Source organism: Falco naumanni, chromosome 5, assembly GCF_017639655.2.
Source record: "Falco naumanni isolate bFalNau1 chromosome 5, bFalNau1.pat, whole genome shotgun sequence".
Taxonomy (NCBI): domain Eukaryota; kingdom Metazoa; phylum Chordata; class Aves; order Falconiformes; family Falconidae; genus Falco; species Falco naumanni.
The window spans coordinates 34,292,611-34,307,409 of NC_054058.1; the positions used below are offsets into that span (position 1 = coordinate 34,292,611).

At 44.3% G+C, this 14,799-nt stretch overlaps 1 protein-coding gene across 2 annotated transcripts; it reads right to left on the reverse strand.

The window, feature by feature from the left end:
* Positions 1 to 463: 463 nt before the first annotated feature.
* PVALB (parvalbumin) lies at positions 464 to 12,237 on the reverse strand. Of its 2 annotated transcripts, XM_040596422.1 has the most exons (5): positions 12,176 to 12,237; positions 8,532 to 8,599; positions 6,459 to 6,591; positions 5,948 to 6,057; positions 464 to 686 (listed from the first exon to the last, which is right to left on the reverse strand). In XM_040596422.1, the coding sequence occupies exons 2-5, from the start codon at positions 8,590 to 8,592 to the stop codon at positions 658 to 660; spliced, it is 333 nt and encodes a 110-aa protein (XP_040452356.1). In that variant the 5' UTR covers positions 8,593 to 8,599; positions 12,176 to 12,237; the 3' UTR covers positions 464 to 657. The 2 variants fall into 2 exon arrangements, with proteins under 2 accessions (XP_040452356.1, XP_040452355.1); XM_040596421.1 differs by lacking the exon at positions 12,176 to 12,237 and having other exon boundaries at positions 8,532 to 8,748.
* Positions 12,238 to 14,799: the final 2,562 nt, after the last annotated feature.

Sequence of the window (14,799 nt, forward strand, 5' to 3'; positions counted from 1 at the left end):
AACCTTTTATCCAAAAATCCCCCTGCACAAGGCAAATTTAATGAATGATACAGACAAGGATCAATTTACTGATCACCAAAATGCAGCAAGGGAGATGTAGGCTAAATATTAGGAAATACTTTTTAGCTATAACACTGATTAAGTCAAAAGAGCAAACTGCCAAATGAAGTTGGGTAATTGCCATCACTAGAGTTTTGCCATCACTAGAGATTTTTCAGGCTATGAGTATGCATCCATTTAGCAGGGATGGCTTAAAAATAATGTAGTTGGTTTTGCTGCAGTTCAGAACTGGGACTGAATGACTCATTATAGACATGTTTTATCCCAAATAATATTTTTAATTTCTTCCCACTTTACCCTAGCTAGGGATAAAGCAGCAGGGATGTCAGCAAAAGAGAGTAACATTTTCTCTCAGCGTGTGCCAAGCCTACATGAAATAAAAACAAGTTATAGTGAGAGAGAATAAAGCCCAGATTGATGTGACCTTTATTATTTTAACAGTGTCTTTCAGCACAATTACAGAGTTGCAGGATTGCAGAGAACAGAGCTGGAGTATAAAATAACATAAATAAATAGACAGGAGCCAAAGCAGTCAGCAGGAGGTGGTTGGAATTGGGCAGTGAAGGATGGGTGAAGGGTTTGCATTGGTCAAAGCCTTTATGATTCAGCCACCATAGTTGCAAATTCTGGAGAAGGGAAAAATTTTTTTAAAATATTAAGAAAAGAAATGGAAAGAAGGAGGAAGCATATTACAATGATTACAGACTCACTGGTGTAGCAGAAACATCATAACAGAAGAACAAAGAAATCAGAGTTAATTAAAGGGAAAGTATGGCTTGGGAAATCTTCCAGTGAAATGAAAGTATTTTTTGAGGGTAAGGGAGAAATGCTATACATGCCAGAATGCCAAGACTGTCCACTGCTATTCATCTGAAGAACTTGATTAATTCCCTGTTATTCCTTTGTAAATCTCAGTGGGATGAAGGCAAGAACTAGAAATTTAATTTTTCAGTGAGATAAATTTCCTTTACTTGAAGGCAAAGTTTGGCGAAGACTCATTAATGAGTCTATCAGAGTATTTGTGTCCCTGTATTATAAATATATTACATTTAAACTCTATTTTGTAATGGCAAGTTGACTGAAAATGACAGATCACAAAAACAGAAGGCTGACACCAACCTGTGTAGCAACCTTGACCACACTGGCGATAACAAGAAAAATTTCTGTGATCTCAGAAGGCCAGGATTTTACCATTTGGCTTTTATTAGTGTTACATCTGTAATATTTACATATATGTATCTATCTGCAGTTTGGGGTTATTTTACGCTTTGGTGTATATATAATCCCTTTCAGCAGGGTGATAAAGCATGGGAAAGGCACGCTTGTATCCTGGTGAATAGCTGCCTGGCATACTGCACTCTGAATACTGTACTACCTGAGGAGGTTATAATTCCTAGCTCCATCTAACCTTGGAACAGTTACATATAAGAATACCTTGCACAGTTGTGTGTGCCTCAGAGCATTAAAAATGACAGACTGGAGGGAATCCCAAGAAGGGCAACAAAGATGATAAAGGGATTAGAGGGTATACAGAGAGAGTGGTTTATAGGTTTAACATAATCAGTTGAGAGGAAAATGGCAAATAGGGGAGGCAGTCATCTGTAAAGGCTCAAGAGGAAATTATTGAAGTCTGACATAATGAAGAATAATGTCTTGCAACAAGAAAAAGAAGATGAAAATTAGGCATTTTAAAGAACATTCTGATGTTCAGTTGAAAAATGCTAAACTCTAAACTGGGAGATCTTTACTGACTGGTGTGTGCAAACAGGACTTTTGATGATGTATCCAAAAAACATGTTGCCAAATGTTGACAAATCAAACTGAGAAATATAAGTGTCAGAGAGTTTAAATTAAATCCAAATTTATCCATCATTTTGAAAGATGTAAATCCAAATTAGGATTAGTGATGCTGATTACTTAACACAAAACATATATAAATCCAATACATGGTGGGTACATAGATTGAAAGTGTTGCAAACTGAATTTAAGAGATAACATAAAGTGCTTGTGATAGAAACTCAGACTATTCTGGGCAGAAAGGGGAAAAGGCTATGATTATTAAATCACTGTGTGAATAAATTCTGCAGAGAGAAACATGAACTGCAATGAATTAAACCCTTCCAAAAGGGAAAACTAACTATGCATATTCTAACAGGACAAGTTATCATACTTGCTACTGCTAAATTAATTTTTTTTTATAATTACATGTATCTACGGAATATATTTGGGAAAGGTTATTCAGACTTGCAGCCGAATATTGTCTATAATACGTTGTGGTATTATCACTGAAGGGCAATATATTTCATGGATACGCTTTCCCAGGGTTTTCAATATACTTCAAAGGCATTTCAGTTGAATAATCTTGTAAACTAGTTCATTATTTCTTTTTGTATCAAGATTAGCCCAACCCCAGGTGGCTTGTGGAGGCACTGTTGCAAAGTGTATTCATACATGCAAAACTGTGTATTAGCCCCTGTCTGTTGGTCGTTCTGACTGGCCTGTTAGTGAGAGAATCCTTGTGATTAACTACATCCTCTTTTCCAGTTGTAATTCTCTTCCCAGACAAAATTACATTATATCTTTCTTTGCACAAATAATAGTTTTAAATTACAGGGATTTAGACTATTTCGTCATGTGAAATAATTTACTATCTGTCTTGAATCAAAGCTCTGACTTAAAAGGAGGGGGTGGTTTCACTGTGCTCAGTATAGTTTAGCAGTATACACCAGCCTAATGCAGACCCTGTAGTATTTTACAGAAATGACAGATAAAATTACAGAGAACCTCTTGTAGGCTAATGATTTCTCTCATCAGACCATGTTTTTTTACATTGTCTGTACAACAGCAAATCTTAGAAAACTTTGTAATGACTTACACTAGTTTCTTTTAGAAGATGCAAGAGAACAAAGAGGGATAAGAAAAGAAGGATTTTTCTTTTTTGTCATGACTTTTACCTGTGGCAAGGTCATGACTTATCAGTTGTAATTTTGAATGCTTGATGTCTTGTGTTTACAACACTTGAAGAAAATAATTGAAACATTTTAAAATACTTGCAGAAGCTGAGCTGTATCAAGGAAAAGATTTTGATTTACTTGGTTAAAAATTTTGGGTTTGTCCTGTCTACAGTGCATTATCTTTGAAAATTCTCTGTGTACTTTCTCAAGTCTATTAGTATCAAGAAACTTAAAAGCATGATGTTCATGTCCAATGCTAATACACAAAACAGAGAGCAGAAATCTTCATTTTCTTTTCTCCTCTTTCTTATAAATGTTCTCCTGAAGCTGACAGAGCTGCTTCACCATCACTTCCCAATCCAATATGGAAGCTAATGTTTGTAGTTTTATTAGGTAACCTGGCCTTGACCTGCGATTTTTTCAGATTCATCATCTTCTGTTCAGATCCGTGGAAGATGGAGGGGGCCTGACATCACACAGAAGATGATCATGTCTTGTATGAATAGGCTGCAAGTTTTCAACTATTTGAAACTGGCAGATCAGCCACAAATTACAAATCTTGATTGGACAAGAGGCAAGCTGGTGAAACTGTTTCTGAGCTGAATGGTCTTGTGGGGATGATAAAAGGTTTAAAGCAGGAGACCTAAGATAAGATTTGTGGTGTGAGACCCTAACTGGAAGAAGACTGATTAGGATTAACATTTGTGATGATACATCTGGGAAAGATGGCTCTGTGGTGTTAAAAAATCACTGAAGATCAGCTGTATGGGCTCCACAGGGACAGCATTCAAGGGCTTTCTAGTAAATTAACATTAACCCTTGTGAAAGGCTGCATGTTTGTGATCATTTAGTGACATATGAAGCTGATGTTTGAAACAAAGGCTAAAAGTGATGCCTGACAATTCAGTTACAGAGAAACAAACAAGTGGTATGCAACAGAAATACAGCATTGCAGTACTGAATATGAATGTGATGTACATTTGTGACCGTATATTTTATTTACATAGACAGTTATAATCTGGAAGTGGATTTATGAACCAAAGGAAAAGCTGGAAAGTATTGTCATCCTCATCTTTTGGCCACAGTCCCAGCTGCTAACTTTGCATGTATTTGCATGCAGTGTAACAATCTGCTGTTGGAGTCAAATTTAAGAAATGGAAAAGGAACAGATAATGTTGTACAGTAGGGATATGGCCAGAAGAAGCAAAAGAAAAAAGCCCTTCATCTCTTCTCATTATCAAATATAAATTAAGAGTAATTCCAGTTCAAAGTTAAGGAAGGGTCAAATTTGCAGAAGAAAGAGATAAGGAGAAGAGGTCTTTCATATTGCTTAATTACAACATACTGGCTTTCAGGCATTTTCAACTTTTTTTCTTTTTAAAGGTATGGGTAATCTTAAATAAAAAAAAAGTTAATGCTGTATTCTCATGTTTAAGCCAAAAATCATTCTGCAATGTGATTCTTTTACTCCAATTGCTACTGCTTTTGTTTTGCAGCCTTACAGGAATAACTGAAAATTTATCTGATGTGAGGTTGGCGGATCAACTGTGCTTACTTACCTGAATTAAGTTTTCTTCTGAAAATCTTGCCCACTGATTTTAGTACCACTGCCACTAATTTTGATGGGAATAAGGAGAGGACCCATATAATAAGGCATATGAAATTTAAAATAATTCCACACACTCATCAGGTTCAGTAGCACTGCTGAAGTTTAGCAGGAACTTCCCCTAGATGCTTCACAATTGCTCCTCTGCAACCGTAATATAATCATGATCTGAGAAATTAAAAGGCCTGAGTCTAGAAACAGGGTCACAGTCACTGATATTCCGGCGTGCTATGAACAGGCAGTTTAGCTGATATATAACCTGGGTAATATGTCAGTGGCTGATTTTGTGTGTGACTTTTTTCAGCTTCCTAATTAGGAAACTATGTGTTAACTGTATTTTACTTTTTTTTCCTTTTTAAATTGCTTTTTATTTTTGGAGACAACATTTTTACAGATCCCAGAGATCAGGTAATACAGAAAGAGTTGAAGGGGTTTTTTTTTATTTTTTTGGATTTCAACCTATCATATGGCTTATTAATATGGTGAAAACTTAGCAATTGCCTGCTGTCTAGGTGATTTACTACTCTGGCCACAAACTTCCACTACTGTCTCCTACAATGAGGAAAGATTTAATTCAGCAATGTATCTCTTCATGTCTCTTCCAGTCTGTCTCAGGGATACAGAAAAAGGAAAAAGGAGAAGTTTTGTATGTGGGCTAATTTATTTCATCCCGAGGGGAACAGAAAACAGCAGTATTTTTTTAAGCAATGCTGTGAAGTAGTTGTTCTTTTCTTGTAGTTCTCATGTTTAGCAAAAAGGAGTGACAGGCTTTCTTAGCTGCAAAGATCCACATAAACACTAGCAAAACCTGAATAGGCAGTTATTGTATAGAAATTCTGTAGCAACCTGGATGTACTTGGAATTTTAAGAGCCTTGCTTTGCTAAGTCATGCATTACTTTCCTGTTTACTACACATCAAGCAGAAATGCTGGTACTCAGCTTTTTTTTCCTTTCTCTTTTCTAAGTTTTATAGTCAAGCCTGAGTCTTTGAACTCTCAGTGTCCTGATTCTCACTCCACTGAAATCAATTACTTTAACTTTTCTGTTGAGGTAGACGTGGGCTGGGTACTTAGTGCTGTGCTGTAGTGTGCCTTAACTACATCTCCGTTTCAGTCAGCTCTTGCCCCCTCTAGTGTTGGAACTCGGCCCCTGTTTCCCCTGAAGCCTGCAAGCAAGGTATGGCAAATGTAGCAGGACTTTGCATTTCATTAAATCCGACTCGTGCCCTTCAGAAGGTCACAGCCCCCAGCGATTCCTAGACTTCCTCAGTTCTTGTAAGAGTAATACTCGATTGTTACTGTCAAAGTTTACTCCTCTAATCACATACCATCAGCTCCAATTTTACCATCACCGTCCTTATCACCAGCAGCCAGAAGAGCCTTTGTTTCCTTGTCTGAGAGGTCTCTTCCATCAGGGGTAAAGCCCTTCAGTACAAACCTAAAGAGGAGGCATGGAAAAAAGGAAAGTTGTTTTTTTTCTCCCCAGAACAGTTTCACTTCATATTTATTTGAGATGTGATATGAGTTGGAATGCAAGGTTGTATCATCTGTTGACATTCTTTAACATTCAGGAGCACTTTATTCTGAAACTGCACTTGACTGAAGAAGTATCTGCAAGGTATTGGTCATTCATGTGTTTCGGGAATTCTGCAACAAAAGTTACAACTAGCTGCCTCCAACACGCTTTAGATCATATAATCAGCAAACAACTGATTATTGCACACCAAATACTAGCCAAGAGATTGAATTGTATGCTATTATTTAGTCTTGTAAAAAAAGAAAACAAGAAGGCAGACTCTTAAGGCAAGGTTATTTGAGAAAGGATGTATCTTTACTTACTTTAATTCTTCCTCTTCGATGAAGCCACTTCGATCTTTATCAAGAATATGGAAAACCTTCTTCACATCTTCCGGGCTTTTCTTCTTCAACCCTACCATCTCGAAAAACTTCTTGTAGTTAAAAGATTCCGCCGCTACAGGGGGATGAAAAGCCAGGATTAGAAAAATCATTGCAACATATACCACACCACACACCCCCATCCCCCATGGTTTTCTTCCATCCTGCTGCGTGATCTACCCTGGGAGGCACAGTCGAGTCCAGCTGTGGTAGGAGCTGATGTACGTGCTGTAATTGTCCACGCTTCACAGGCGTTAATTGGAATAAACACAAGGGGAAAGGGACAGTGTCTCCGTTTTGCAGATGAGGAGCTGAGCTACAGAGGGACGGAGACTTGCCCAAGGTCACACAGGAAGTCAGTGACAGAGTTGGGAGCTGAAGTCTAACTTGCCTGGTCTTTTTCAGTGCCTTTGCCTTAAACCCCTTTTTTTGCTAAGTTTTCCACTAAAACAGTCATCTGAGAGCGGACTCTTGACTATTAGATCGCTGTCACTTCCTCACATTTCCACCCCTGGGAAAAAAAACCCAAGAACCCGCTCTTGCTCAACCACGGAGCCTAGCACTGCCGAGAAGTGTTTTGGAGCACATGGCTGTTTCAGTTCCGTTTCGGTTTTCCCGAAGGCTTCCTAGAAATCAGCGGTGCATTTCGACCGCTGAAGGTACGTGCAGTGGTGGTTTGTAAGCTCAGAGACTGCGAGGGAGTGTCGTGCTGTGCTGCCTGCAGGACCTAGTGAGGCACGATCGCCGGGGGGGGGGGGGGAAACGCACAGCCTGGAGCCCCTGAGATCGGAGCCGAGACAGTTTACCTGCTCCACCTCTCCCGTCCTTTGACCGCACCCGCTGTTGTCACACGCATGCAGCCTAACGGCTGTGGTGTGGGCTGGTAATCCGATAGTGACCTCCAAAACGTGCTGGGACCTTTTTTTTTTTTTTTTTTTTTTGCTTGTTTCCCCGCTCATCCTTATTCCCGCCGCAGCTTTTCCTATGACATAAAATTAAGGAGGCTCAGTCTTTCGAGATCTGCTTGACAGATCTACCATTAGTTGCTGCTAATTGCATCTGCGCCGGGACTTGGAGGTGGCCCTAGAACAATAGAAGCTAATGAGAAAAAGCAGCTGCTGGATCGAGCTGAGCAGTTTGTCGGTCTCGTCGACCCTCCGGCCGCTGGGTTTAGCCGAGTTCGGCAGGTTTCGCGCTCCCGCCCGTTCGCGAAGGTCACGGCACAGCCGGGGGCAGCGAGGGGCTGCTCCCTGGGAGGTGATGGGCAAGGGGCGAGATAACGTGCACCCCGGAACACGGTTTCTGGCGTTTCTTTGAGAGCAACCTTAAACCCCTGAGCCTCGGTAAACGCGCAGCGGGGGTTGCGGTCAGTTTAGGGATCGCGATGAATTAGAGGGGTAGGAAGCGTCTGAAAGCCGGAGGAGTCTGAGAGGGAAGCAGGGACCGCTGCAGTCCTGCAGAAAGCTGCTGCAGTGGAGCCGCGCACCCGCTTGCTCTACTGTTGCCTTTTGCTCCGTCCCGAAAAGCAAAGCCCACCCGGGGATTCCGCATAGGAAGTAAGGAAAGAGCCGTTTCCTATCTCCTAGGAACGAGCAACAGCAGTTCTGTAATACCTGAAACCGAATTTCCGGGGTGAGTGGGAAGCCGCCGACACCCGCGGCTGACTTCCCTATCCCACATCAAGATACAATCCAGTCTGGTCTCCGAGGGGTTTGTTCCCTTTGACAGTATCCTCTCAGTAGAAGCAAAGTCTGTCCGCAGTTCCTGCTTGCTTTCCTTTAGAATAAATATTTCACCTCTGTAATATGCAGGGCAACTTTGCTGAGGATGCAGCCCTGTACTTAATAAACCTGTCAGGCTTCCACTACACTTCAGAAAACACATCCTCATTTGATATTTTGTTTAGCCGGGTCTTCTAATCTTCCCCGAGCTTAAATAAATGCACTGCTACCCTAAGATGAAAGGAGGAAAGGGGATGAAAAGAGGGGAAAGAAAAAAACAAAACAAACCGCTCACCTGAAAAGGCTCCCACAGCCTTCTTGATATCCTCAGCGCTGAGCACGTCAGTCATAGCCATCCTGCAACTGTTTGAACAGGGAAGCAAGTGCGAAAAGATTAAAAAGTGCTTTTCTCATCATTTCTGCTCATATGACCAAAGCTGCAGTGCTGTGTGGGGATGGCACACCGGGAGAGGCTGGACCCATGCCAGCTCTCTAGCTCTGCGTGGAGAAGTGCCGTGGGCTGCTGCTCTCCAGTTTGCAGAGCAGCAAGCAGTCGGTCCACAGACGCGAAGGTTCGGCTAAAGAGCGGGCACGGGGGTGCCTTTGCGGGGACAGGCGTGGGGGAGGGCGTGAGTGGGGGGTCCCTCCCTTGGGAAGTTGGAGCCTAAGCCTTACTGGCACAGTGCCAGAGTCTGTCGTGATACCGGCTGGAGAAAGAGTTGTGCCAAGGTCAAGTTCTGGGGTGCGGTGGAAGAGCTAGTGGTGCAGGGACGAGCCTTGTCCTCTAGTAAGTCAGGAGGAGCTTTACCAGTTATATTCGGTGATGAGGAAGGAGCTGCAGCATATGCCACGCTTCAGGCGGCTCTTGAGGTCGGGAAGCAAATATAATGTAGCTTTTGAACATTTGCCTTACCGTTCAAACACTTTAAATGTCTTCCCCTTCTCCCTCCGCACTCCCCCCCACACCCCCCCTCCCCGTTCACACACATACTCCTTTTAGACCTCGTTTCTTTCGGGCCAGTCCATATTAAGCATCATCATCGCTGAATTAATTATCACATCCCTGCGAATCCCACAGATTCCGTTTGTAATGCACAATATGCTGCAGAATCTTCTGCGATATGATATGGTGAAACGGGATGCGAGGTGACAACGTGCTCGTGTGGAGCTCCTGTGCAGTGGTGGGCTTCCCAGGCGGGACCGGGCACTTCCCGACATCGTAAAAAAAAAAAAAAAAAAAAAAAAAAAAAAATATTTAGGAATAGTAGTGTAATTTGTAATTTTTAGGTTCTTGGTTGTTTGGGGTTTTTTTCTCTCCAAGAAACTGTGCCCATTTTTCACATGAAATATGGCAAGCAGTCCAACGCGTTGGCAGTCTGGGCGGGAGCCAGGCTGGGTAGCCAAGGTTGGAGCCCAGTAGTAGGGCAGATCTCCGCAGGAGTGTTGGCACCTCTGCCAGGAGCGGTGGCCGGGGGACGCAGGGGCTGCGGTCGGGTACGGCCCGATCCCGCGGGCGCGGTGCGGCCCTGGAGGGGAGGCGGCTGCTGCGGGCGCGGGGGGCCCCCTCAGCCGTGCCTCGGCGGTCCCAAAAGTACGGGCTCCCTCGGCGGCCCGAGTTCAGCTGTAACGGGTGAGTCATTAGCATGCCACAGCGCAGAAGGATGGAGGAGGAGGTGACACTGGGGTCCCCTTTTCCTTTTCTTTTTTAAACAGCGACTCGTCGTTGGAGGAGGGACTGTCGTTTTTCCCTTGTCGTTACTCCCCCACCCCCATCCCCCCAGTTTCCGCGTATTTCCTGAGGTACAAAAGAGCCTTAGTTTTCTCCAAGGACAAGTAAGAAGGCGGGTGGGGGAGCCGAGTCCCTCTCCCCAGGCTGAGCGTACCTTCCCCAGACCCGCAGGGCGAGCGGGGCTGGGCGCCGGCCTCTGGCCCGAGGCAGCCCCGCAGGGGGCTCCGCGCACCCCCCGTGGGCGGCTCCGGCCCGGCTGCCCCCGTTCGGAGCTGGGAGCGGGGGGCGTCGTGGGGCCAGTGCTGCGGTTACTCGGGTCTCTGGCTGTAGCGGAGTTCAGCTTGCAGAAGGGAGTTGAAAAAAGCCTTGTGTAGCATCGGTGAAAACCCGATCGTTAGGTCTGTTTTACGCTTGGGTTGAATGTGGACCCATCGATAGACAGCTGTTTACAAAAGAAATCGATGTGCCTGATCTTATGCAAGTGGCGCCCCGTTACTTTTCCCCAATGGCAGAGGAGAGCCCCTCCGTGTTGCCAGCGCAGGCGCCTCCGGCCTGGCGGGGTGCGCCCGTCCGCTTCCCTGCTCGGCTAAATTCAGCATCGGTGCAGTCCGCAAAGGAGCTGGGCCTTATCCCCACAGTTCCTTTCATTTCTCACGAACTTTTTGCAAACCCGTTGTGGTGGTATCCTCGTTCTTGGAGCCACAGGGCCTCCTTTTAGGTCCCTACAAACAGGAACGCTCCTGACCGTCCGCCAGCGAGGATGCTCTCGTTGCGGGTGACTCGTGTTTCGGTGTCAGCCCCTCTCTGCTGACGAGGCAGAGCACATTTGGAAGGCTGCCCTCGGAGGTAACTCAAGCCGGTGGCTGGCAGGGGCGATGCGGCCGCCGGGCGGGTTAACGGGCCTCCCGCCGCCCGCCCGGGCGCGGTCCGTGCCGTGCGCCGGGGCGGCAGCGCGGCGGCTCCCCCGCATCCCCGGCGGTGCGCGGACCGCCCCTCTCCCCGCCGTCATCGGATCTCGTCCTGCTGCGAAGGCGAAACGTGAGAGGTGCCAGAAAAATGAGGCTTCGGGTCAGGTGGGGCCGTTGGTACAGCGCAAACAACATTTCCCCCCGCTTCCCGTGCCCTGCGGAGCCGAGGGGCCGTACCTGCCGTGGCCAGGAAAGTGACAGCAGCGACATGCAGGCTGACGAAGCGGACAGTTGGAGACCTAACGTGGAGGGGTGGCGGAGGCCCGTCTTTGATCTCATCAGTGCATCCGTTTTAAGGACAGCTAGCAAACTCCTAGAAGCTTTTAGCCACGAAGCTTTAGTCAACACTGTTATGTTATTCTCATATAAAAGGCGTTTCACGAACTGGCAGTTTCACACTCGACCCCTTCACCTTTTTCTCATCAGCCCTGCGAGATGAATGACGCGTTTTTCTTTATGTCTGAGATTTTGCCAGTTTTCCTGCCCGAACTATTTGCAAAATCCACACCGTGGATTTCCGAGTTGTCTGCACAGAAGCTTTTGTATAGATCAACTCCCCCTTCCACCAGCTCCAGAATGATGATATTCTTGCTAAGTAAACTATTTACGTTAAATAGAAACCAACCCGCCCCTGTCAAAAGCAAACAACTCAGGGAGAATTTAGTGATCAGCAAGAAGCCCCCACACCAAAAGCTGAAGCAGAAAGCTGGGGGTCCTTTGCAAAAAGGCTCACACATTTCCTTTATCTTCCTAACGACCACACCAAAGAGAGCAACTTCATCCCATCGCTTACGGTCGTCTGTGCATAAAGAGAGCTGTCATTTCTGCCGGGTCTTTCGGAGGGGTTTTTCGCCTTCGGTTCACGACTGAGCTTTTCAGTAAATTCTGTTCACTGAGCCCTTGCTCACGTTCTCGTTCACTCCCACCCCTCCCTTTTTTGTTATTTCCATTTTCTCACTTTCTCTTCTCCTTTTCTCCTCATCTCCCCTCAATGACTTCACCTATTTTTGCCTTTTAATGGCCCTTTCTTCTCGTTTGGAGTCTTCTCTGCGGGAAGCCATTCCTCAGGATTTGGGAAATTTGCATCTCTGTCTCTGGGCTTTTGTTTGTGGCAGGGGGCCGGGGTCAGAGCGATGGGAGAGACCCTTATCTGCTTTCCTTCGGGCGAGGTCCCAGGGTTCCCGCCGGGAACGGGCGAACCCATGTTTGCTGTGGAAGTTTGAACATTTTCTTGCTACTTACCTTTCGGATCTCTCCTAAGCACGCTTGGAAGGGGTGTTAGATATGGAGATGGTCAAAAAGAGATGGAACCCGGGGTAGGAACCCCACTTATATAATCTCTCCTGCTCTTTCTATTTTTGGCAGGTGATACCCACTCCTCACTGGTATCAGATATTCAGGGATTTTGGTGGCGGTGTCACATTTATCTTTCCCTTAACTAATCAAGGAACACTATTAATAATCCTTGGCGCTCACCTTCCCTTGGCTGTGAAAACCCATTACCTCGGCAAACCGACGGTCCGCTTGAGACTTCATTGTCAAGGGGGGACAGGCGGTGTGCGTGAGCTGCCTGGGGGCAAGTGGGCTTCCCTTTCACCTGGCCCGGGCGGCCCCGGGGAGGTGACGATGAATCAGGAGGTTCAGTTCGAGAGGTGGTACTCTGCTCAGAAGGAAGGGAATAGGGAGATGCAACCTCCTTAGAGTGAGGGGAAGCAAAGACATACTCAGGAGATTGTCCTTTCCTCTCTTCAGCCGTGGCAGGTACTAAGAGAGAACAGCCCTAAACTGCCTCCTGTACCCAAAGCTGCCACATTCAGCTTTACCTCTGGGCCTTGAAGAAGGGCAGAAATTATTTTCCCTGAAGGCAATAGCAAATGCAATTCTGTAGTTCTGGTTGCTCATACTTAAAGGAGCATCCAAAATCTCCATTCTGGGCCCCACTGGGCAAGGTGCTGTAGTAGTCTGAAAAATTTACAACCTGAGCTTTTTTAGCAGAGGCAGGGCTTTGTAAATGAAGAGATACTACATATACAGTCATAATACCCTGACTGTAACTTTTTCAGCATATAAATTCTTTTTATGCTGAGTTGCTCATTCTGGGGAGAGACACCCTTGAAGACACCTCTATTTTTACTCTGTCAAGCAATAACAACAACAATAAATATGCCATTGAGACCCATTTGCCATTTGGTAATCCATCTGGGGACACTTTTCCTGGTATTTAATGTTTCTCTGGCAAGGGGAAACATTTTATAAAGAACTAGGAATCACATTTATCTGGAGTATATTTGTGAGTAAAAGAAAAATCTTTTATGTTTCAGGAATCAAACCCAACAGTTCTCAGGTTAAAAAGCAACCAAGGCTGTTGTGATACAACTGAAATTATCTTTTGGGAAAGGCAGGTGCTGCATACATGAGATTTGATTTTTCTAGCTTGATTAATTGATCCTAGAAGGGAGGAAAGAGAATTGAAGTATGTATGGAATAAGAATATTTTAAAATATTTCACTATCATTTTGATGCTGGGTTTTGTGACAAATTGGAAATTCTCCAGCAGCTTTAGACAATTTCTAAAGCAGAAGCTTTATTGAATCAAACATGAGAAAGTTTAATTAAATCATTTTAATCTTCTCTTATTTATTACACTTTATGTAGTGGTTTTTGAATTTTCAGTGTGCTACAGTAGTAGGGGAAGTAATCTTACTTTTCAGGTAGCCTCCTTTATTTCTCACAAACACCGTGTCTGTGCCTTAGCTCAGAGCAGGTGAGACTTTGTATTTAATTACATGTGAGATAGCTGACTCTTGTGGGTCCAGATGTTTCAACCAACTGGTGTGTTGCCTTTGCAACAGTATGATTTGTGGGCTGCTGTTTGCTGAATTGAGTGATGTGGCGTTTCCATTACACTTTCACATATTATATACCCTTGATGTAGTACCAAGATTAGATTTTGGTTTAGAGATACCAGTATCTCGTGGTTGTTAGCAGGATGCTCTATTTCCATTTGGTAGGTGGCAGAAGAACGTTTCTCTTTTACCTTCTTTTGGCAGTTTAGAGTGGATAAGGAGTGAAGGACTCTTTTTGGTTGCTGGAGTGTGACTTCCATTTCTGTCTGCTCCATTGGAATGAGTGCATTTGTCCACTGGTGAAAAGAGAGCAAGTGCAGGGCTAGTCATTGTGGTTACTCTGTGTAATTCAGCCATGCAAAAGCAATCCTGATCAGTGGAAATCCTTTATTACCCTTTTAGTTAGTTCCTACTAAGGCTTGTTTACAAAGAGAGAAGCAGATCTGTAACCTCATTGGGTATATCGTGAAGTCTTTGTAACATGTCAGGTATGTGTTGGGAAATTTTTTTGTGTTAAGAAGAATGCAATCAATTCTAGGTTATTCATAGGAATCTGCCTGAAGCTGAAAGACATGAAGTACTGTGGCAACAGGATCACTGAGAGTTCACCTATGTGAAATGGTAGAATTTAGGGAGGAAGTTTGTGTTAACTGCACTCATCAATTTCAGTAATGTGGTTACATATTTACTATCATCTCAATCGAGTTCATTCAGGAAAAGATTAGAACTAGGCTTCCCCTTTAGGATACATGTACACTCCAGAGTTAATGCATGTCATCCATTATAATTTCTTTTTCTCTTTCCCACCAGACATAAATAACTGTGATCTGAATAATAAGGGACTCCAGGTCCATATCAGCCAATGTATCCAAAGTTTTTGATGTAATCATCACAGTGCTAGCATAGCACTTTAAAAGGGAAGCCTGTTCTGTTGCTATCTCCCATGTCTAGTACATGTGTTGTGAGAAGCAACTTCAGTCTGCAGGGATACCAGTCAGCCACATTTCACTCACCCTGCAT